At 41.1% G+C, this 24,772-nt stretch overlaps 2 protein-coding genes across 10 annotated transcripts in view; one reads left to right on the forward strand and one right to left on the reverse strand.

The window, feature by feature from the left end:
• The window catches only part of TP73 (tumor protein p73), a 93,234-nt gene extending 86,062 nt beyond the window's left edge, over window positions 1-7,172 (forward strand). For 5 of the 6 annotated variants that reach the window (XM_037880911.2, XM_043531547.1, XM_007070160.4 and 2 more), the window contains 2 exons: window positions 689-782; window positions 2,784-7,172. In XM_037880911.2, coding sequence (XP_037736839.1) covers window positions 689-782; window positions 2,784-3,104 — 415 coding nt within the window. In that variant the 3' untranslated portion in view covers window positions 3,105-7,172. The remainder of the gene's footprint in view (window positions 1-688; window positions 783-2,783) is intronic. The other variant, XM_037880912.2, reaches the window with a different exon arrangement.
• Window positions 6,249-24,455, reverse strand: LOC102947185. Of its 4 annotated transcripts, XM_037880915.2 has the most exons (9): window positions 24,062-24,447; window positions 22,240-22,833; window positions 20,120-20,190; window positions 18,418-18,526; window positions 15,852-15,982; window positions 15,434-15,541; window positions 14,382-14,500; window positions 13,465-13,621; window positions 6,249-7,589 (listed from the first exon to the last, which is right to left on the reverse strand). In XM_037880915.2, the coding sequence occupies exons 1-9, from the start codon at window positions 24,391-24,393 to the stop codon at window positions 7,441-7,443; spliced, it is 1,770 nt and encodes a 589-aa protein (XP_037736843.1). In that variant the 5' UTR covers window positions 24,394-24,447; the 3' UTR covers window positions 6,249-7,440. The 4 variants fall into 4 exon arrangements, with proteins under 4 accessions (XP_037736843.1, XP_037736844.1, XP_037736845.1 ...); XM_037880916.2 differs by lacking the exons at window positions 15,852-15,982; window positions 18,418-18,526 and having other exon boundaries at window positions 24,062-24,448; XM_043531549.1 differs by lacking the exons at window positions 6,249-7,589; window positions 14,382-14,500 and having other exon boundaries at window positions 24,062-24,455.
• Window positions 24,456-24,772: the final 317 nt, after the last annotated feature.

Here is a 24,772-nt window from a genome sequence, read left to right on the forward strand (position 1 = left end):
TGGTGACTGGAAATGGCAGTAGAGGATTTATATCCATACATTAACAGATCTGTAGTCTGTGATTTGATGTCCTTCTCAAAGAACCGATACCTCAAATGTTTTCCCAGATGGTCTACCAGAATCCCGGAGTAGCACAATCCGTGCTAGCATTGTGTAGCTACAGCCAAGCCCTGTACATAAAATATTTCAGCACCAAATGTTATAGTGCAAAGATTAATTGTTGTTGACCAAATCACTTAAGGCCAAATTCCACAACCCTTCCTCAGTCAAGTTGCTCAAAGGGGAAAATTAATCCCTAGAGTAATTCCATATAGGTCATTTAACTGAGACCATTGAAGACTGCTGAAGCCAGTGGAATTATGTTAGGATGAATTTGGTCCCATGGGCTTTACCTCTCCAACATTAATGCCAAATTAGTTCGCGCTTTTCAGCCCCAAGAAAACTCTGACCAGGAGTTTTGAGGATCCCTGAAATGGGTTCTTGCTACGCTTCCAATTTCTTGCATCCCACAATACCATAGTAGCATGAGAAGAGTTGCCAAGCCTTCAGATGAAATAAATGAGTCCAGTAAAATGTCCCCATACCCTCACATGAATTCAAAAGTGCTTTGCCACAATGGTGACACTTGAGAACACAGCATATATACCTGACAAGTTAATGCCACTTTATTTTCAAATTCTTTCTGCAGTTTTTTAACAGGCTTGGGGTGTCCAAACTGCATCGACTATTTCACCTCACAAGGGTTACAGAATATTTACCACCTGCAGAATCTAACCATAGAGGTAAATGCTTTGGGAAGATCTCTTCTTATCACTTGTTTCTACCAGCTGTTGATCTTAAAACAAGGACAACCAAATAAAGGAAATAAATGTGCACCTACCTATCATACAGGCTTTATAGGCATGTTTTATGTTTCCCAATTATGCATTCTTTCTAGTCCTATAGATTTAGAATAGTGCTATCCTTAAAAGAAACTGTAATATTCTCTACTGTTGATTTTTCCAGGCTGTAGGATGCAAGGCCTAGCAGAGATCTGAATTAAGAAAGAAATGCAAACAAAAACAAAAATGAAAAAGAATTCAGGTGCAATCATTCTCCTCATGTGCACGTCTAAAATAAAGCCAAAGATACAGAAATCAGACTTTGAATTGATTTTCACTAAATATGTCTACTGAAACAAATCACAGCACTCAGGGACTGACCCTAAGCCCATTGAGCAATGGAAAGATCGCCCTTTGACTTTGATGAGCTTTAGCTCAGAGCTGCAGGGCCCAGCTGCTTCCCTTGCAAATCAGGAGTAACTGCACTGGCCAAATGGAGTCACATTAGCAATAAACCAGAACAAACAAGGTCAGAATCAAGCCTTTTGTATTTAGCAATTTTTTGTTTCAACCCCAGGACCTGATATTGTGGGCTGGCTGGTCAAGAGCTGTAATTTTTTTTTTAATTGATACATTACACGGGAAATGCTCTAATTTGTGTTTAAACACCTTGCCTCTGGGTGTGGTGAGTTTTATTGTAGCTATTTCTTGGTTGAAGAACAATCTCTTGGGAGAGGAGGAGCCAACTTTGCATGAAATTCACCTGCCTTTGGTGCTGATGAAAATTGTAAGGTCATCCAGCCAGTCTTGACATCAGTGAGGCAAGGGGCTCCCTGAGTACAGTAATGTAACCAGCATACACATAATGCATTAACACTTTTCATCTATGACAGACCCCAAATAAATCCCAGACTCAGTATTTTGACCAGGACAAAGCTCTTATCTTGATCCCATCTCATTCTTAAAATATTTGCTGTATGCCCTCCTAGTCTGGCAGCTAGGAACCAATCAAGAACACAGATGGTATAATTACTGAAGACACAATGATTTTTCATTGGTAGCTGGGGCCAGTTGCATAGTCTTAGATTAGTTTTGAAACATTTTAATAACTAACCCTGTAAGTGATTTTTTCTTTAATCTGCCAAAAAGCACATGTATGGCATGGTCAAAATAGATTGCTGGGTTGTTTGTCTGAGTTGACATTTTTAACCCCTAATTACATACTTACTTCTTATGGAATTAATGCTCACGAGTGAGTCTGTGTGTTTGGAGTTAATGTGGACCTCTAGCAGCAATTCAGTACGTCTGAAATACAAACCACTTGTATTTGTTCTGATGCAGCCTCTGGCACGTATGATACAATCCTGAAGTTTTCATGCTTCTGTTTAACATTATGACCACAGCACTTAATGTCTGTGATGAATAACATCAGTCAGTGCACATGCTGGCATAGGTTAATGCACCAGAATCCTGTGACACTTCATATTGGTAGAGCACAGAAACAGCAGCCATTCAGAGCCAATCATGCTCCCCAAGGCAACCTTTGCCCATCCTGCCAGCATTTGTGACCTGAGATTTTAGTTCAAGGCTTAATCCAGGTTATGATTATCCAGGGGAGAGAGAAATGATTGCAGGCAAAACGGGATGATGGTTTCCTCCTTATTTCAGTAAATTGAATGACCTGACTCCTCACATGATGCTCTGCAACCTGCAGTGAAGGCATTCAGCCTCACACCGTCCATTTTGTTAATTAGATTCATTTAAAGCAAAGGAATTCTCTTTTCCTTACAAAATGATATGGTATATGATCCAAAGCCTTGATCATCTCATGTTTTGACTATGTGGCTATACCCACACACTGATCTAGACATTTAATGGTCCATGGGTTTGCCCCTATCTTGACGATGCTATTTAGCAAATACATTTTTGAAGAGGCCAACCTTAGTGATGTTGTTGTTCTAGGATCTCGGAGCACTGAAGATCCCAGAGCAGTACAGGATGATTATCTGGAGAGGCCTTCAGGAACTGAAACAGAGCCATGACTATGGTGCCCAGCAGCTTATCCGCTCCAGCAGTAACGCCGCCACCATTTCCATTGGCAGTTCTGGGGAGCTGCAACGGCAGCGCGTCATGGAGGCAGTGCATTTCCGTGTGCGTCACACCATCACTATCCCTAACCGCAGCGGGGCTGATGAGTGGGCGGACTTTGGCTTTGACCTCCCAGACTGCAAATCCCGCAAACAGTCCATAAAAGAAGAGTTCACAGAGGGCGAGATCAACTGAAGGTCTCCAGCAGTGCAGCAGCAGGAGACCAGACACAGAGATTTAAAGGAATAGGGAAAAATATAGAATCCCAGCCTGAAAAATGGAAAAACATTTCCAGGTTTGAGTGTCTGAAGAAATATTTTTTAACATGGCTTTACTCAAGAGATGGGAACTCAGAGCTGTGTGAGGACATGGGTCTGGGACCATCCCCTGGAGGAAAATTCCAATGGTTTTATGACAGGGGATCAAGGGGAAGAAAAAGGGCAGCTGCCACAAATCTCTCAATGAGCTATAGAGTTTTTTTAGCCTTGTGTGGCAGGGGAATATTCACTTGCCAATGTACAGTGCAACTTTACAATTTGCTGGACCATTTTTGCATCAAACTCTATTGCAATGTAAAGGCAAAACACACACATTTTTCTTTAACTCTAGCCTGCCCCACATTCCACCCTATCCTCGCTGTCTGCTAAGGGACGGCTGAATAATAACAGACCTTCGTCTTGTGAAAGTGGTTTAACCCTCAACTGTTCCACTTTCTTTAGGGACATCTGCCATTGACTGATATCCAAGAACAAAAGGACTTGCTTTCCTGATGGACTGCCAAAAAGTATTTGTTTCTTTTGTTTTTTTGTAGAGCAGAAAAGCAACTTATTTGCTGATTCCAGACTGTGTGCATGTATCTAACTGATATTTGTGTATATAGACACATGCTGTATATACAGTATATTCACCATGCTGTAAGGATAGAGAGATTTATTTTCATGAACTTGTATGCTACAAAAATATTGATAATTTCCCCTAAATAAGACAATACTGTGTCATAATTAAATTAACTTCATGCTCTAGCATGTAAACATGCAAAAACCTGATATATTTCAAGCCTCACTTGTAAAAAAATCATTTTTCCCATGTGGATTTTTAATACAATTCTGGAGAGACAAATCCATGGACCCCACTGCTAGGAATTAGAGGATTCTGTATAATTAATTACAATTATTCACCCAAATCTTGCTCAAAGTTATTGCCAGAACTCAGATTTTTTGTAGCACACCATTAATTTTACCTTAACCATTAACCTGTATGTGTAAAAAAAAAAAATTGGATTTCCCAGACTGTTGATAATCATCCCCATCTGGTAAAATGATTATATTTTCCACATCAATGAGTGGAAATGGTTTCTTCCTTCCCTACAGTCCCTGTGGATAGGTGTTTTGTTGATTTTCCTCAAGCCTTTTGTTTGTCTGCTGGTTGAACTTAAAAACTCAGCAGGAAACAGTCAAGCATGCAGATGTATTCATCTCCAGGTCTTGTGCAAGTCAGCTGGAAACTCTCTGCGTGAGATTCTGTGAGACACCTCTAAGAGGCACAGCACAGAATTCACTGCACAGGCAGAGGAGGGGCTATGGTGGCTTTAAGCCGACTTTATACCCCTCCTAGTCCTGGGCTACTATACAGCCCCATAGTTTAGACAGCCCTGAAGACCTAAATTATGGCAGCTTGGGGCTTCCACGCTGTCTGGAATCTCCACAACACTGCAGTCCTGCCTTTGGCATACTCCCTACGCTGGGGCTTGCAAGGGGGTCCTTGAAAGAGCCTTGTGGCTATTTTCCACTGTGCTTGCACTGGGGGATTCCTCCCTGGCCTGATATGTTTTTAAGAGTTCCTTTATGCTGCTCAGGGCCTTTTACCGGGCATAAAGGGGCCAGAGGTAGGATTTCACCTATGAGCAAGTGCAGCATTCACCTCATAAGTTCTACTTCTCCTCTCAAGCAGGATGGTCACTGTCCTCAGTCTTAGCAGAGGGAAGGCCACAGAGAAACTGAAGCTGTACCTCTGCAAGTGCCAGCACAGTAGCACAAGTGTACTTGTCTCTTCCCCATTTCTACACAGATTCCCCCTTCGCTGCTGGCAGCTCAGGAGCTTGGGAAGGCAGGAAACCACTGCTCTGCTCCTTGTAAATTACCAGCTCAGTTTCCACTGGCTTTTACCCCAGCCCACCAACCTAAGCCAACCCAGCATATTTGAAAGCTGTACACTTGTGCACACTGTACTCTTTAGGGATTAGCACTTCAGGGTGTTGCTGAGCTGTGAACATGTGCTTTCTAAGTAGTAGTGAATTAAAGCACTTTAATGCTTTAAGATTTTTAAAATAATCATTCATGTTTTCAATGTTAACTAATGCTTTTTCCAGCAGTATTACTGGATATATTCCAACTCTATTAATTGTATTTTTTGTAATGTTATCTTTTGGAAAATGTGTTATTTTTATAGCTGTGGTTTGTTTGTTTTTTGTAACACAATAAAACACACATCTGAAATACAGTGGCTCTGATGGAAAAGCAGCTCCTGACTAGATGGCCCAGGAGGTGATCTGATAGTACTAATGATCTACAACTTGGAGAGTTACCTTCTGCCTTTCAGAATTGGCCTGAAGTTTGAGCAGAAATGGGAAGCTCGCTGTTGCAACTCAGTGAGTAGTGTGAAGATACAAACGAGCAAAGCACAAAAGTACTTACCCAAGCCAAAGTAAAATTAAGATAGGCTTTGAGTGCATTGAGAAAATTGCTTGCAGGATCCCATCATTCAAAACAAGACATGGCATTCACCTGTGACTGGGGAGCAGCTGTGCATGAATCGTGGTCAGTGCATACAAAAAGTCTACCTCATTTCTACAAGCTTTCAGCACACTGGTGCTACTTTCTGCAACATATGAGCAGAGACAATCTGAGGTCATACTTAAGGAAGTTACATTTAGGAAAATGTAAGTTTTAGAAGAACTATGGCTGGATCAAACATTCATGTCAAAAAGAAAAAAACCCCAACAAAAGAAAAACATTCGATTTCATTTAATAAGTGGCTATCTTGATTTAATGGAATTTAGGGGAAGAGGGTTATATATAAACTATCTTTCAATAAATGGCCAGAAAATATACCACAAATCTGACAGTATATCATTAAGACACAGCTTTCTTTGGGTTTTAAAAAAAAATGACACTGTTAAAAAACCATTTCCACGAGAGAACTGGGTTTAGTTATAAATATCACAGCTATTCCTAGTTTTAGTAATATATACCGTATATATATATAAGAATTGGAAATTGACAGAGTTAAGAAATTTTTTCAGGAAGAGAAAATGTGACGTATAGTTGCTCACACATTCAATGCAAGAATGTTATTTTAATACAATTAAAAAAACCTTTTTTTAAATCTTGAAAACCAGGGTATGAGAAATACAAACAAGAATACAAAAGTCAAATATATAAATTTCAATATGCTCAACATAAGAATAAAAAGTTACAAATAACCTGGTTTAAAGCAGACTTGCCTGTTATGGAAGGCACTATCTTTTCCTGTGATGTGTAATCCAAATCTGGTGGACTGTAACAAGCATGTATATCATATTCCCTTCCCCCACTCAGGGAAAACAGGTATTATTTAATTTCCCTATTGAAGAAACACTGAAACAGGAATTTGGATTCAAGCAAGGAAAACAAAACAGCTGACAGATTGTACTCTCTTTGTTGCATCCAGGTGACATTTCTTGTAACAGACGTCGTACAGTGCTACTGTATAGAGATTCACAATTTTATTCTAAAATAAACCTTTATTTTTTAACAGTGATGCAGTGTTCATAGAGAAATGCCCAAGTGCACGGTTTGCTCTGTGAAACAGTCCAATTCATAGCATGCCTTCCAAGTTTCTTTCATTACACTCTAGAGCCAGAAGTCTCCCTGCCTATTCATTTTCAAAAAGTTAGATGCTCACAACTTCCCAGCGATGTTATTTCAAAACCACAGCAATGAATTAAGAACAACGTGGACAGTTCGATAGATGGGGGATTCAGAACAGGGGTATTTAGTACACAAATCACATTCCTGCATATACTAATGAGATGTACCGTATGGACCAAAAGGATGCTCTCATTTTGAACACCAGGGTTGCACCTCATTTTCAAGCTGCCATTATAGATGTTCATTGCACAGTCTTCACTACAACAGCAGGTTGTCAGTACGTCGTTGTCAATATCATGATTAGTGTCTGGGAAATCCACTTTCAGGAAACCAGTATTCCAGAACCTGAAACTAACTCCTTGAAAAAAGGAAATACCACTGCAGACAAAGCCTCCCATAATCTCCTCTCAGAGTCCTGAACCATCGGTAACACCAGTACTGAACACTTTTGTAGCTCTAAAAGGTATCCGAGTTACAGGCGTTGTCAGTGAAAATGTAAAAAATAATAAAAAAGGTTGTTTAGTTTTGTATTAAGACAACAGTGGAAACCTCCCTAGATGAAGAGACCTCACTCCCGTTAGCAGAGCTCAGGGAATACCCTTCACTTCAAACAGCAGTGTGTGTCACATTATTTCAGTCTTGATTAGAGACACATCTATTGCTTCATTGCGTAAGTCAACAGCAGATCCGTTCCTCCAAGACTGCTCGGCAGCTGCAGCTACCTGAATCGTCCAGAGAAACTGCTCTTTGGTGATAACAGGGGGTTCTTTGCCTGTAAAAGAAAGACTATGTTACTACAGGCAATGAAGCATAGAGGATAAGGCTTTGGACTCTCAATCAGGAGTCTTGGGTTCTATTCCTAGCTCTGCCACTGAAGTACCATGTGATCATGAACAAGTCACTCCACCTATGTTTCCCTTTCCACCCTTTGTCTGTTTAGACTATAAATTCTCCAGGGCAGGGACTACCTCTTCCTATTTGCAAGTATGGTGCCTATGCACAACGGGGTCCCAATCTCACTTGTATCCTGCAAGAGCTACTGTAATACAAATAATAATGATCTTTATAAAAGTGTATCTCATTATCTGGCAATAACCAAATGTTTGTAGGGCTAACTTAGCTCACACGAGCAGGCCCAAGTTAAGAGAAGACAAGCCTGAACAAGTAATTGCTGAAACAACTAACTATTTTGAATATGTTTATGGTAAATAAGGAAGAAAGAAACTAACTAAACTAATTACTGTGGGTACTTTCATAGTAAACAAAGTAGGCAAGAAGAAAAGGAGGACTTGTGGCACCTTAGAGACTAACCAATTTATTTGAGCATAAGCTTTCGTGAGCTACAGCTCACTTCATCGATGAAATGAGCTGTAGCTCACGAAAGCTTATGCTCAAATAAATTGGTTAGTCTCTAAGGTGCCACAAGTACTCCTTTTCTTTTTGCGAATACAGACTAACACGGCTGTTACTCTGAAAAGTAGGCAAGAACACCCTGAAGCTTGCCTTATACAATCTGCAAAGTGATTGGTCCTTTACATGCTAGAAGTAGGCTTGTCAAGTGATTAAAAAAATTAATCGTGATTAATTGCACTGTTAAACAATAATAGAACACCATTATTTAAATATTTTTGGGTGTTTTCTACATTTTCAAACATACTGATTTCAAGTACAATACAAAATACGAAGTATACAGTGCTCACTTTATATTTATTTCTGATTACAAATATTTGCACTGTAAAAAACAAAATAAATAGTATTTTTCAATTCACCTAATACATGTACTGTAGTGCAATCTCTTTGTCATGAAAGTTGAACTTACACATGTAGAATTATGTACAAATAACTGCATTCAAAAATAAAACAATGTAAAATTTTAGAGCCTGCAAGTCCACTCAGTCCTATTTCTTGTTCAGTCAATTGCTCAGACAAACAAGTTTGTTTACGTTTGCAGGAGATAATGTTGCCTGCTTCTTGTTCACGTCACCTGAAAGTGAGAACAGGCATTTGCATGGCACTATTGTAGCCGGCATCACAAGATATTTACATGCCAGATGCGCTAACGATTCATATGTCCCTTCATGCTTCAACCACCATTCCAGAGGACACGCGTCCATGCTGATGACAGTTTCTGCTTGATAACAATCCAAAGCAGTGTGGATTGATGCGTGTTCATTTTCATCCTCCGAATCAGAGGCCACCAGCAGAAGGCTGATTTTCTCTTTTGGTAGTTTGGGTTCTGTAGTTTCCGCATAGGAGTGTTGGTCTTTTAAGATTTCTGAAAGCATGCACCACACCTCATCCCTCTCAAATTTTGGAAGGCATTTCAGATTCTTAAACCTTGGGTCAAGTGCTCTAGCTATCTTTAGAAATCTCACATTGGTACCTTCTTTGCGTTTTGTCAAATCTGCAGCAAAAGTGTTCTTAAAACGAACAACATCTGCTGAGTCATCATCCGAGACTGCTATAACATGAAATATATGGCAGAATGCGGGTAAAACAGAGATGGAGACATACAATTCTCTCCCAAGGAGTTCAGTCACAAATTTAATTAACGCATTATTTTTTTAACGAGCATCATCAGCATGGATGCATGTCCCCTGGAGTGGTGGCTGAAGCATAAAGAGACATTTGAATTTTAGCATATCTGGCACGTAAATATCTTGCAATGCCAGCTACAAAAGTCCCATGCAAATGGCTGTTCTCCCTTTCTGGTGACACTGTAAATAAGTCTCCCATAAACGTAAACAAACCTATTTGTCTTAGCGATTGGCTGAACAAGGAGGAGGAGGACTGAGTGGACTTGTAGGCTCTAAAGTTTTGCATCGTAGGAGGACCTTGCACCCATTTTGCTCAACACAGTAAGAACATTTTGAAAGGAAAGAAGCACTTCTCTCTGGGGGGAAGATATTAGATGTATTTTAAAGATTTCTTCAATTTAGCTATTGTTTTGGATCTTGGTATTAATAGCAGCTTGTTTAAAATGTGGCATTTTATACTGTACTTATTACATGAACTTGAGAGCCATGAACAGAGGCAGCTAACAGAAGAATTTCAGAGGGAGTTTAGAGAAGGGAGTGTGGGAATCTTCCAGGTTCAGTTCTACAAGTGATTGCAAGCATAGTGGTGACATGCAACAGATGTGCCATGTTTTCTTTCCTGCCTAAAACTAGAAGCGACTTCCTGTGCATGAAGTACAGGCCGGTGACTGCGCTGAAGGAGAAGATTCTTGGTCAGGAGGGGGAAATAGACACATTAGTGAGAATAAGAGAAGCTGAGGCATTCCTAGACAGCCAGGTTCAGAAAACATCAGTACTCCAGCTTCAAGGAAGAAAGGAGATGGCCACCAAGGAGTCGGAGAGAGAGGAAGTCAGAGTGGAGGCCTGACAGTTCGTAACCACAAGAGGTAAGATGTTATGTTGGCATTCTATGTGGCTATTGATAGCCAAGAGTAGGCAGGCTGTGGCTACCACAGAGAAAAGGACCTGGAGGAATTCCACACTAGACATTTCTAATCGATACCAATTCATCAGAATGGAAACTGTGGAAGAAACCTCTTCCAGCTGGTCCAAGGGAACAGAGAAATGTATGGGATACACCTGTAGATAACAGGTTGGCCCAACCTGTAAGAAAATCAAGCTTGCCCACAAAGTCCTAAAACCATCCAAGGAAGACAGACGATCCAGAACTTAGAAGAATCGAAAGAACATTCTACAAGGGACAGGCAGACAAACACCCTGGAGTGCTGCCTTCCCTGAGCCAAGACTTGAGATATCACTCTGAGGTTGGATAGGCTTCTGAAGTTGATGTGAAAGAATCCTATAGAGTCACTAATGACAGTGTCGCAGGACATACTGCAAACAGTAGATTACTTCAGGGAACTTGAAGCATTCTGTAAAAAATAGAATGTCCAAGCTATCTTCTCTGAGTTACTTCTTGCCCCACAAGCAAAGGAAGATAGAAGATTCTAGAAGTGAACTGCTGGCTAAATAAGTGGTATAGGGTGGTGGGTTTTGCTTCTGTGGGGTGAAGGGGCTGTATAGTTTGGATGGCCTTCACCTCAGTAGACGGGAGACTAATCTTCTCAGGGCTGGCTAGAGTAGTCAAGGGCGTTAAACAAATAAACAGGGAAGATAAAAAGAGGGAAGACAGGCATACTCAACTCAAAATGGAGATTTCGAGAACAAAATTAATCAAGGAACTGAAGGACAGGAAGAGAAGAAATTCTTTAGTTGCCTCTACAACAATGCAGGTAACAAACTTTAATCCAAGAGTTTTCAAAGAGCTGTCTGAGGAGCTCACTGGACTGTTAAACATAGAATCATAGGACTGGAAGGGATCTTGAGAGGTCATCTAGTCCAGTCCCCTGCACTCATGGCAGGGCTAAGTATTATCTAGACCAGGTGTTCTCAAACTGGGGATCGTGAGGTTATTACATAGGGGATCGCAAGCTGTCAGCCACCACCCCAAACCCCTCTTTTCCTCCAGCATTTATAATGGTGTTAAATATATAAAAATGTGTTTTTAATTTATGGGGGGGGGGGGGGCGCACTCAGAGGCTTGCTGTGTGAAAGGGGTCACCAGTGCAAAAGCTTGAGAAGCACTGATCTAGACCATAATGTTGATCTTCAGTAAATCTTGGAGAACTGGGGAAATTCCAGAAGACTGGACGAAAGCTAATGTTGTGCCAAATTTTCAAAAGGGTAAACAGGATGACCCGGGTAATTATAGGCCTGTCAGCCTGAGAATGATCCCAGGCAAGATAATGGAGCAGCTGACACAGGACTCGATTAATAAAGAATTAAAGGAAGGCAATGTAATTAATGCTATTCAACATGGGTTTACAGAAAATAGAGCCTGTTAAACTAACTTGATATCTTATTTTGATGCGACTACAAGTTTGGCCGATAAAGGTAAAACTACTGAAGTAATATACTTAGATTTGTGTAAGGTGTTTAACTTGGTACCACATGACATTTTGATTTAAAAAACTAGAATGATAGAGAGTTAATATGGCACACATTACATGGATAAAAGCTATCTAACTAATAGGTTTCATAAACATAATGTACACAGGGAATTATCACTGATAATTTTAGTGGAGTCCCGCAAGGATCAGTTCTTGGCCCTATGCTATTTAACATTTTTATTAATGACCTGAAAGAAAATCACGGATAAAGTTTTCTGATGACACAAAAACTGCGGAAGTGGCAAATAATGAAGAGGACAGGTCACTGATATAGAGTGATCCAAACCCCATGGTAAGCAGGATGCAAGCAAATAATATGCATTTTAACATGACAAAATGTGATTGTACCCATCTAGGAACAAAGAATGTAGGTCATACTTGCACAATGGGGAACTCTATCCTGGGAAGCAGTGAATTTGAAAAAAGATTTGCGGGTTGTGGTGGATAATCAGCTGAACATGAGTTCCCAGTGAAAAGATTAACGTGATCTCTGGATGCATAAAAAAGTGAATCACAAGTAGAATTAGAGTAGTTATTTTTCCTCTATACTTGGCACTGGTGCGACCATTGCTGGAATATTGTGTCCAATTCTGGTGCCCACAATTCAAGAAGGATGTTGATAAATTAGAGAGTTCAGAAAAGAACCATGAGAATGAGTAAAGGGTTAGAAAACATGCACTGTAGTCACAGACTCAAAGAGGTCAATCTATTTAGCATAACAAAGAGACAGTTAAGGGGTGACTTGATTACGGTGTATGAGTACCTATCATGGGGAACTAATATTTAATAATGGCTCTTCAATCTAGCAGAGAAAGGTATGTCATGATCCAATGGCTGGAAGCTGAAGCTACACAAATTCAAACTGAAAATAAAGTGTAAATTTTTAACAGTGAAAGTAATTAACCATTGGAACCGCTTACCCAGGGTTGTGGTGCATTCTCCATCACTGACAATTTTTAAATCAAGATTGGATTCCCACCCACCCCCCCAACAAAATAAATAAATACACAAGTAAATAAGTAAGTAAGTAAATAAATAAATATAAAAGCTCTGCTCTAGGAATTATTTTGGGAAGTTCTCTGGCCCGTGTTATACAGGAGGTCAGACTAGATCACAATGATCTCTTCTGGCCTCCGAATCTATGAAAACTGTACTGTCAGCAAATTTCCAGCTCATGGATGCTCCTTTAAACCACCAGCAAACCTTAAACGATTTAAACACTAAGCATTAAACATTGAAAATCTACACTTTTTTTCTACATCTGACAGCTTTAGGGCCAACTTCTGTCTTCAGATATACATGTGACACAGTGAGACAACCAAGGGCAGAACTAGACCCATTCACTGCCAGTGTCATCAGTTAGCATTTTATTTGGCTGCCACCAGAAATGCCAATTCTCATTTTAAAAACAACCATCTAGATTTCAGAGTTATTTAATGGTAACAAGGTTTTACTTTTCAAACTGTTCAGACTGGCTGGTGTTTAGAGTTCATATAAACACCAGTTTCTTCATTTTCTCTCCTTGTGGAGTCTGAGATTCCAAGAATAAATGAACCCCAATTGACATCACTTTTGGAACAATTTTCAAGACTAACGTTTGTTAAAAGCAAATCCAAAAGTGAAATTAAGATTACTCTTACAAATAAATGGACATTGCATATGTTTGCAATTTTTTCCTAACCTTTGAGGGTTCTGAGAAAGTGTCTAAAGAGTTCTCTGTATGCTTCTTTGTACCGATCAGCCTGGGTTTGTGAATATATAGACACAGACGTTCCATGTTCTGTAATTCCCAAGGGATTCTGATTATCTACCCGTAATGTTCCTTGAGAACCATGAACCTAGGAGAAAGAGGGGAAAAAAACAAAAATACACATAAACATGTGTTAAAGACCCCTAAATTAACATGCTTTTGGCCTTAAAACAGTCATAAACCATGGGCTTGCACCACCTGAGGAGTAACTCCTCCAGCAGGTAGAATTACTTGCTCAGTCACTACAGAGGACACAAGCACACGCTGTACTAGCCTGGGTTACAGTTGCACAGTATATCCACTCTCCCTTGGTTATGAAACAAGCTGCTTTTGTTTTAAGGCTTAAACATTTCCCCTCACCAAATCCAGCTTAGAGAACTTTATATTTTTGCCACTCTAATATAAACCAACATGAACTTAGGCAGAAAAGATTTGCTCCAATAATGACAGATCTGTACCTTTTTTCCCCCCTTGGTACCATTTATATCTGTGATTCTGATTTACCTCTTGGCTTGCTGTGTCCACAATAAGAACATTACATAAAAAAAAAAAAAAGGGGGGGTGGGGGGGAATAGGTTGTCTACAGAGTTTAAGCCTCAAGGCACCTGAAACAGCTGAGAAACTATCAGGGCCAAATTCTGCTCTTGGGTGACCATATGAAGCTCACAGTAACTCCAAAAAATGACCATGTGCACATCCAGTGGCAGAATTTGGCTAACAAAACTGGAGGTTTATTTTAAATGGAGAGCATGACAGTCAATTAATTGTTACTTCTACTGCAGTAGTAGTGTTCTGTGTAGTGTGCGTATACCCATAGTATCATGACAGACTCATCTGAAAAAACCCACCTCTAGTCTCTGATCACAGCTTTTAGTACAGTGCTGACTGACGTCCAAAGTAACAATTGCTCCACTAGGAAATTTCATGCTGACTGCTACAGTGTCTGCATCCTTCAAGTAGGCCATATCTGAGTGACAAGAGAGGCACTAACTCAGACTAGGAAATTAAACCAGCAAGTCTCTTGTACACAAAATTGCTCTTATTTGTAAGAGGCGTTATAGTGAAAAGAACATCTTTAAACAGTAAAACAGGAAGCACAGTAAATATTGAACATGTGTGCGGCCGCCTACACTAATCAGACTACAGTAGTCCACACCACTCTTTGGCACCGCTAAACTCTGGAGAAACTTCTACTGTAGTTACTGGGGGCTGAACTCTCCAGGACAAGCAGCATGGCCTACCTTAGGGAGAACCTTTTGCCTTTGAAACATACTTGCCTTTGTGGTTACAATACAGACAACATCAGGCAGCCTTCAGTATGCGGCCTACATATTCCATTATATGGTCACTTATTGGTTTTGTTCCTGGCAATTCAGTGCCCTACCATACATTAATATGGTCTATACTGCCGCTTGCAGCAATGGCAGCTGATTGCTGGCAGCAACCAATATTACATGAAAAACAGTTAGACTCTGATTAATAGTTTAACAGTCTGAAGTATTAAAAGGGAAATAATCAACTTTATCTATGTCAGGTTTAACCAAAGAACCTGAAAAAGTGATATTGTTAAGCACAAAGCTTTGTTTGAAACCCCCTGGAAATCGTAATATTAGCAACCCTTTACAAATCACCAGCGTTCACAGTAATTGGCATTACTGATATTCCTATAATAGTTTTGCAGCACTGAGAAATCCACAGAATTCAGTGAAGTTTTTTAAGTGTTCGCAAATCTATTCCAACATTCTAGAAATTGTTCTGTATTTCCATTTTCAAATAGATCCATGAGAGAACATCTACATTAGTTGCCCCTTCACATATTTTCAAATTTCTAGCACTGAAATCTGCAATTACTAGGAAACTAACACATCCAATACAATGTCACCAATCCATGAAGTTTTACCTGCACAGAATGCATGTCCCAGTGAAAATATTGTATCTGGTGCACTTTCTCCCAGTAACAAACTGATAATATCAATATCATGTACAGCAGCATTATAGAAAATCCCACCTGGAAGTAAGAGGGAAAAAATGGGCACTAGAAGATTTAGCATTATAAAACCTATAAAACCTATGAGCAAACCTAGATATCTATAGTGCATGAACACCAATGTAAGAGCACCAGAAATATTATTTCAAAGAACATACAGATATACTCACTCGTCCACAATCAACATTAGGGTCAAAGGGAATATCCCCTGCCGTAAGGGACAGAATAATGCATTGCAGGACACACACACACACACACACATATGTGGCAAGATAAATTGCTATCCCTTCACAGAAGCAACCTCTTCTTCTATAAGAAAGCTACTCAGTACCTGACTTTTTTAGGAAGCTAAGAGATGCTGCTGGATATATGCTGCTAACTGTCGAAATCCGATGAATCCTCCCCAGTGCCTGGCTGTCATGGACTTTTTTATACAAGAACTGCAGGGCTGGATCAAAACGCCTACAGAGAGACAGCCAATGTGGAACAGTGAGTGTTCAGTACAGAACAGGTCATCTACACCACTGACATGCAGTCAGATGTTTGGTGGCAGAAAAGAGTCTGGACTTCAGACAACTTCCAGCTTAGACAAGGGTCAAAGTCCAATTTTTCTGATGAGATCAATTGCTCAGCAATTTATGAGACTTTCAAAAAAAACTCACAATAAGTTCTTACAGGCAATAAGCAGAATGAGTATTTGCCCTTAAAGCTCTTTACCAACAATACAAACTAAGATATTAAGCCACTATAAATAAAGTGATGAGCAATGTCCAGGAAGTTATATATAGCTAAAAAAGACACCTTTATGGTTTAATATTCAATTAGGTCTTAACAAAAAACACCTCCACTCTAGAGAAGTTCAGATCCAACCTTGTGGCTTGGGCTCAACTTTCTCTGAAGCACTCAAACCAAAATGCAGTATCACAGTATATATTGTGTTTGAATATATTTCCATCTATATATAATTTGCATACAGATAATTTTTGCTTAAAATGAAATGAACAGTTTTCAACAAAAAAAACAGTAAGTGGTCAAGGCTGGGGGGAAGGCAGGGAGGGAAATAATCCATACAGTTACTAAACACAGTGGGTCAAATGCTGAGCGTAAACTCAGAGCCACTTTCCTTGACTTCAGTGGAGTTACCGAATTTACAGAACTGTAACAAAGCGGAAGTACATTAGAATTAACCTACTTTCCCCATATTTACAGTGATTTATGATGTAGGGTTAGTCTACACTAGAAGCGCTACAGCAGCGCTTTAACGCAGCATGTCTGGTGAAGACACTCTATGCCAATGAGAGACAGCTTTACCGTTGGCATAATAAAATCACCTCTGCGAGAGGCAACAGCTATGTCGGCAGGAGAAGCTCTCCCGCCAACAGCGCTGTCCACACCAGCGCTTAGGTCGGTGTAACTTATGTCACCAAGGGGAGTGGCTTATTGACACTCCTGAGAGACATAAATTATGCCGACAAAGCCTGTAGTGTAGACAAGCCCTAAGAGCTATATATACAACCACAAGGAGAAAGAACACTTTTTAATAATTACCACATGTACTCCTATTTAAATGGACCAACCATTCTGAAAACAAGCAGGACTTTCATTTTGATGTCCATTATGCGACCCTAGAATGTACAAATACTACTTCTTCCAAAAGGTGTTATAAGAAATAATGAGCTAAATTCACCTGTATACAGAAGGTCAGCCTAAAGTATTCAAAATAGAGCTTACGTTACGTTTAAATAATACGTACGTACTATACTGGCTACATGCATAGAGGTGAATTTCACCAAATTACAGTGGCCTAATTACATCAGTAGTAGCTCAGAAAGAGTTTGTGCTAAATACATTCTTTACAAAGAACATTATTATTTCAAAGCCTATTCTATTATTTACACCCTATAATTATGTCTGGTCCACTGAAGAAGGGCTGGCATATTTCAGTCAGTACAAGATTTAGGATACAGCTAGCAAGTCAGTAACAAATATTCAAAATAAAGGTAAGTTTTAAAAATATATAAAATCTCTTCTGCATGCTTTTTATAGAAAATTATGCTGTGATATTTTAAAAAACAGAACCTATTTACTTCTTTCTTCTCATTTTATTTTTCGATTGCTGCAACAGAATTGTCAGTGTTGTTATTAAAAAAAATAACAACAGCCAAACAAATAAGCTCTTCACATTCCTAGGGTTTGAAAGAAAACAAGTGCAAGACACAAGCAGAAATTGTCTGTGAGGAGGAATTGTACTGTGTGACAAGGCTTAATGTTGTAATTTTTTCACTGGACTCAACATTTTTGCAAAATATTTAGTTTTGCAACTGAGAACAGCCAAATGCAGATCTTAAGTAGCCTAACTTTTACCAAAACCCATGTCTGCTGAATTAGATGACTGTATACACATACAAAAAAATTCCCACTTTGTTTTTTTTTTTCTGAAACCACAGACCAGCAAAGTTGATCCATAGTATGGCTCAGTAATTCTAGTTACCAGTACTTTTTCCTCACCTCTAAAAAAGATCTGGCATAACATTTTCAAGAACACCTAAGTGACTTAGGAGCCTAAGTCACTTCTGAACATGCTTAGATGCTTTTGAAAATCTTACCCTAGGTACCTGTAATACAAATTCTGTTAGCACCCAATCCAGCGTAGATGAATAAATTAATTTTAATCCTATGCCAATTAAGAAAAGATTCAATTGTTGTCATCTCTATGAAGCGTGAACAATGAATTTTGAAGCAGCAAGTCCACCGAGCTCTCTGTTTAGCTACCTTCTAAGCAAAATTTCTCTAAAACAAGTATTAAGTAGCTATAAAAATTTAGGAAGGTTTCATCAGATAGAAACATTACTTTACATTTATGCTTCTTGTTGAAAACAAAAAAATGCTGGTCTTACTTGTAGAATCCACAGACCAATGGTCTTCCACATCTGTCAGCTTCATCAAAACAAGCCTCTGCTGTCTGCCTATCTAAACTGGGTAGCTTCTCGCAAAACACGCCTTTCCCTATGTAAATGTCATAGAATACAAAATTGAAGGCAGGACATAATCCACACTGAACATTATATATTCTGCAGTGTTCTATACATGTCAACACATTCCAGAGACAAGGTTTCAGAAAACTGAAAAAATTGTTTTTGCTGAATGATTTTCAATACCTACAGCAGCTACCATTTACTATTTACAAACCTCAAGAAGTGATTGTTTTTAGAGATAATGAAACTCTGATCTTCTTGGAGTTTCTTTTATTCCTAGTTGTGTTTCTCTGAACAGACATTTCAGTTACCTGTAGTCAGAACAACACCACAGTACAAGCTCCGCTGACATTACAAGTCATTAGGGTCATTGTCTTCAGTGGACTAAGTTCTCCCTAATTATGCAATTAGACACTCAGTGTATCCCTCAAGGGAAGGTACAAGGTACAAAGAGGCAGACTGCAAGTGATTTTAATCATTGGAGAGGAAGAATAATCCCTGATATAAATGCTGATGGGAGGGCCTTATTGAATTAAGACAAGGAATTTACAAATAAAACTGAAGTCAGTCCTGTTCAGAGGGCATTAACACAGATGCATCATCACTAACCAGGAAGCTCAATTTGTGTCTAGAGAAGTACAGTTTATAGGCCACTAGAGAAAAATGATTTCCACATATAAAAATGTTGAGACATTTTAGCAGAAAGATAAAAGAGGTAACTTGTTTTGAGCACCACTGCACTAAACCATGGTCTATGGACCACGACTGACCAACTGAGCAATTGGTGGTAGTCCACGGAGAGCGGGTCTGTTAGAGTGTGCTGGCTCTCTTCTCCATTTACAGTTGATTAAATGCATTAATACTTTCCCAATGTTACTTTTCCATGTATGCCCCTGATGTACTTGCCATAACTATGCCATGTGACAGCAAATGGGAACAGAGGTGTCCACAAGACAAATCACCCCACTAAGATGGATTGATACTACAAAGAATTGTGGATCCCTGCTCTAGTGGACTGAGTGTAGGGCTGAGATTGAGAATGGGATCCAGAAACTCCTCAATTCCAGCTCTGACATGGACTTCCCAGACAAAGCGATCGTAAGTGCAAAGTTTTGTTGGGGCAGATGTTCTTTAATCGTCATATGTAAAAGACACAAAAAGATTTCATTCTTGGAACAATTTTCATTTAAACAAGCATTCAGAACAAATATATGACTGATCTTTAGCTGGAGAAATATACGAAAACCAGAAAATTAGCAGTTTGGGGTGTTTTTAATGTTACAATTATTTTTAAAATAGCCAATTTAGTACTTAAACTGGGCCTGATCCTGCTTTCATGAAGTCAATAGCAGTTTTGCCACCGACTTCAGGAGCACAAGATTGGGCCCTAATAGCATGTCTTAGATCAATTATCCAATAAGGAGATCCAGGAGATTTCAAAAGCCAAATAATTTTTTAGTAGACTGTCAGTTTTTGAGTTCACTGTGTCTCTACCCAAATGGTGTTTCCTCTGGTGCAAACAAGTAAGGATGTAGCTTTATAAACATAGTGGGCCCAATTCAGTGGGGCAACATGTTATATATGAAAGCAGAATTTGCTGCAGATCTACTTCAGTTCCCCTTACCTGCTCGTAAAGCATCTATCACAATTTCAGAGGCCGCTTCAGGTGGTGAACAGACAATGGCTCCAGAGACACTGCAGAAATTAAGAGAAAAATACTTAGATGGAGACAAAATTTCTGCTGAAACAAACAGTGGCCAAAATTAAGGAGAGAAAAAGATTCTTGAACATTACAAAAGCTCCTCACATCAGGAAGAGGGTGGGGAAAGAAACCAGCAACTCCCAGGAGACAGTAATATTACGAGCAGGGAAAGTTATTTTTTTAAGAACAGCAAGGACATAAGCTCTGGGGCAACAGTACCAGGAACAGATTGGGTTCCTACATTTAGTAGAGTTTTTTAAATGGAACGCTGACTTAATTCATGGTCCGTAGCCTCCCTAGATACTTTTTTTAATGGTATAGTTATAAAGAGCATGTGTTCACAGCTTAATAGAAAAACCTTTAGAATGGTTTCTTTCAAAACCAGTTTGAACCCTCTATGTTATCAAAACATATGGGGAAAGGCTTAAAACACAAATGTACAAAGCAAATTGCAGAAAAATATACAGTGAGTAAAATTTAACCGATTTTTATCTTTGAATTTCTACTGTGAAGTAATGTCTTTCAGAGTCACTGTTCCCTTTTAAGATTTGTGTGAAATCTGAAATATTGCTTTCACAGATTCATAGATATTTAGGTCAGAAGGGACCATTATGATCATCTAGTCTGACAACGCAGGCCACAGAATTTCACCCACCACTCCTGCAAAAAACCTCACACCTATATCTGTCCTATTGAAGTCCTCAAATCGTAGTTTAAAGATTTCAAGGAGCAGAGAATCCTCCAGCAAGTGACCCGTGCCCCATGCTACAGAGGAAGGCGAAAAACCTCCAGGGCCTCTTCCAATCTGCCCTGGAGGAAAATTACTTCTAGACCCCAAATATGGCCATCAGCTAAACCCTGAGCATATGGGAAAGATTCATCAGCCAGATACTACAGAAAATTCTTTCCTGGGTAACTCGGATCTCACTTCATCTAATAGCCCATCACAGGCCATTGGGCCTATTTACCATGAATATTTAATTACCAAAACCATGTTATCCCATCACACCATCTCCTCCATAAACTTATTGAGTTTAATCTTAAAGCCAGATAGATCTTTTGCCCCCACTGCTTCCCTCGGAAGGCTATTCCAAAACTTCACTCCTCTGATGGTTAAAAACCTTCGTCTAATTTCTAGTCTAAATTTCCTGGTGGCCAGTTTATATCCATTTGTTCTTGTGTCCACATTGGTACTGAGCTTAAATAATTCCTCTCCCTCTCCAGTATTTATCCCTCTGATATATTTATAGAGAGCAATCATATCTCCCCTCAACCTTCTTTTAGTTAGGCTAAACAAGCCAAGCTCCTTGAGTCTCCTTTCATAAGACAAGTTTTCCATTCCTCGGATCATCCTAGTAGCCCTTCTCTGTACCTGTTCCAGTTTGAAAGTTGACAGGAACTCTATTTAGCCAACGTGTTTTTAGCAATCTAGATCAGCATTCCAGAACGTTTAGTGAAGCAATATAAACACAACATAATATTGCACGTTTACACTGTACCCTTCATCTTGAAGGATCCCAGAGTGCTTTATGAGCTTTTCACATGTACCTCCACTGAAACAAGCCAGGCACTGTGCGGTGGAAGGGTGGCAGCCAGCAGGGAAACTGACAGATGACATGCTACATGACAGCATGAGGAAGGGAATTTGGCCAAAGGCATCATCCCTGAGAAAACTATCCGCAGAGACGAGACAGATGGTTTGTTTGTACAGCTACATCCAGAAGCCCTATATACATAAGTTAAACTACGCTTCCCAGCGAGATCCTAGAATGCATGCGATCCTCAGGATGTCTAGTAAACAGTAAACTAATTCAACTAGACCTACAGCTACCACCTGCTGGTGAAAGGAATACAGCGTTCCAATCTCACAATGTAATATTGACAGTACTGAGGTCAGACGAACAGGATTCACCAAGTGTGTCCTAACTCCAGGAAAATTTTCCAAAGACAGAGTAAGAACACTGATTGATAGTGCTACTTATCTCTTAAAGCCTTAATTACTTAATAAGGAAACATGCATGGAAGTTATTGGCAGACTGTACCGTTGATCATTGAGCACTATGTCAGCATCCTGCTGCCGTAGCACCCTGGTGTTGGCCAGGAATTCTGTATTGAAGGCACGTTCCACATCTGGCAGCTGATCCTCCACAATGTAAAGCAAACAGCAGCCATTTTCTTCCATTAAACTTTGAAACAATGCTTTGTTACCAAGCCCCACGCCGAAGAGGGCAAGACCAATATTGTTTCCTGAAGTCCCACTACTGCTGTACCGTCCCACTGACCCTCCAGAAGCCACACTGTTGGATGCCTCAGAAATAACAAGTCTTTGGATGCTCTGTTTTGAGGGAACAGGCGCATTTCTCATATGGAGGGCAGCGAATGCCGACGGGTGACTGGTGGAGGTAGAGGGTGTTTGGTCTTCTCTGGCAGACATGACACTGGTTGTGGAGCTGATGGCGCTGGGGTGAACAGGGATCAAGGACTTGTGGTAGGAAGGTGGAGATGGTACCATGCTATAGCTGGTGCCGGTGCTGGTGATGCAGGGATTGGTTGAGAGAATAAATGAAGGCTGAGAAAGCAGGGAAGGAGTGTCAAGTTGCATGGAAAGGCTGGTACCAAGGTCTGAACCTGCAGATCTAGATAAAAGGGGACAAAAGTCTTAAGGAAGCTGCTGTAATTCAGGATTATTCAAATACAAAGATTTTGTTCCAACAAGAGAAAACTGAGGAAGTTTTACTGAGCTTCAGATGTCTCTAGGTGTGTGATCATAAATGTATTAAAGTTTTATTCCATCATTTGACTGACATGCTATCTGGCAATTAAATTTAGTTAGCTATACAGAATGAAAATAGTATCTCCCATCTTAACAAGATTTAATAGCAGGTTCCTCATGGTGAGCTATTAGCTACACTTTCACAAAATATACAAAGTGCACGTACTAGTATTCTGTGAAGTAACCTAAATCATTCTATTCAAACAAGTTATCAGAATAAATGGATGACGTTCATTCTGATGACTTACACTTGCTTTTGTTTTACTTTCTTTTTAATCCATAAAATTCAAGAAATTTGCAATATGTTTCCCAGTCAGTGTACTTTAAGTAAAACAGGCAACATACACATCTTAAAATACACATTACCAGCTCCGAAAAATTCCTCACCTGTTACCACACTACTCTGAATTAACAACAGTGTGGCTGTTTTTTTTAAACAGTTTAAACTTCTGAGGGTATTTTTGTACTATTCCGCTTTGATCATGAAAATCAATTAAGTCATTTTCACTTCCAAGTTCTTAGCACTCTGCAATACTTGGGATTCAAAGGCTGCAAGGGGATGTTTAAAAACCAAATTACCTTCTTAGCAGTAAAAATATTTCTAGAGATCTTAGGTTTTATAAAACCCAAGGGGATTTTTTTGTTTGTTTGGAGTTTGTTTTTTTGTTCTAAACCAACTGTGCCGAATTGAAATGGACACACACAAAGCTACCACGCTACTGCCCTCACACTTCCTGGAAATCAGGGACAGTTTGCCATCTGTTTATGTGCAGGAGCGGGGTGTAATTCGCAGGAAGGACTCAGAGGAAGTTTTAGCACCACTCGGGGGGTGGGGGGGAAAGCAGGTCAGCTTTTTTCAGGATGAAAGAATAACCCCTCCCTGAACGAAAGCACGAGGCTGAAATCCGTGGAGCAGGACAAGACCCCCGTGTAACCGTGGGGAGAGGACAAACGACGCCACCCCGAGGCCAGGCAGGGCCGGGGGCCCCCGCGGGGAGCGCTCCCCGCAGGCCCCGGTTTGACCGGGACGGGCCCGCTCTGGGGGGCTTCCCCCGGGCGAGGCCCCGGGCTGGCGGGGGGCCGAGACTCACAGCAGCAGGGGCGCGCGGAGGCCGTGCTGCTTGACCAGCCGGCGGTTGCGGTAGTGGCGGCCCGAGGAGAGGTGCTCCAGGATGCGGTCCCGCCGCACCCGCATGGGCAGCTCGCAGGACTTGCAGTAGAGGGTCTCCACCACCGAGCTCTCCCCGGGCCCGCCGGGCTCCAGCAGGTGCCGCTTGACGCCCAGGTCGGTGAACTCGGCCGCGTAGTCGTGCAGCGTCTTCTTCTTGCGCCCCATGGCCGGGCCGGGGCCCCTCGGGCCTCGGGCGCCTGCGGCAGCCGGGCGCTCTCCCTTCCGCGGCCGGCGCAGGGGGCCGCCTCTCATGCCAGGCGGGCGGGGCCCTGGGCGCCCCCCAGCAGCGACGGGGCTCGCGGGCGCCGCGCGGGCGCCGCGCGGGGGGAGGGGCGGGGGGCGCTCGCGGGCACCGCGCGCGGGGGGGGGGGTCCGCCCCCCTAACGGGCGCGGGGCTGGCGGGGGGGGCGGGCCCGCCCGGCCGCGGCAGGAGGAGGCGCCTCCGGGCCGCTCCCCTTCCCGTTCCCCGGGGCCGCGGCCCCGCTCTGCCTCCGCCGCAGCGCCCGGCCCCCCCGGAACCGGAAGCCCCGACCTGCCCTCGGAGGCGGGAGGGGCCTCGCCGGCAGCCAGAGTCGCCCGAGACCTGCCGCGGTGGGGGCGGGGCAGAGAGCCACCCCCCCAAATAGCCCCG

The sequence above is a fragment of the Chelonia mydas genome, chromosome 18 (assembly GCF_015237465.2).
Source record: "Chelonia mydas isolate rCheMyd1 chromosome 18, rCheMyd1.pri.v2, whole genome shotgun sequence".
NCBI classification, from domain to species: domain Eukaryota; kingdom Metazoa; phylum Chordata; order Testudines; family Cheloniidae; genus Chelonia; species Chelonia mydas.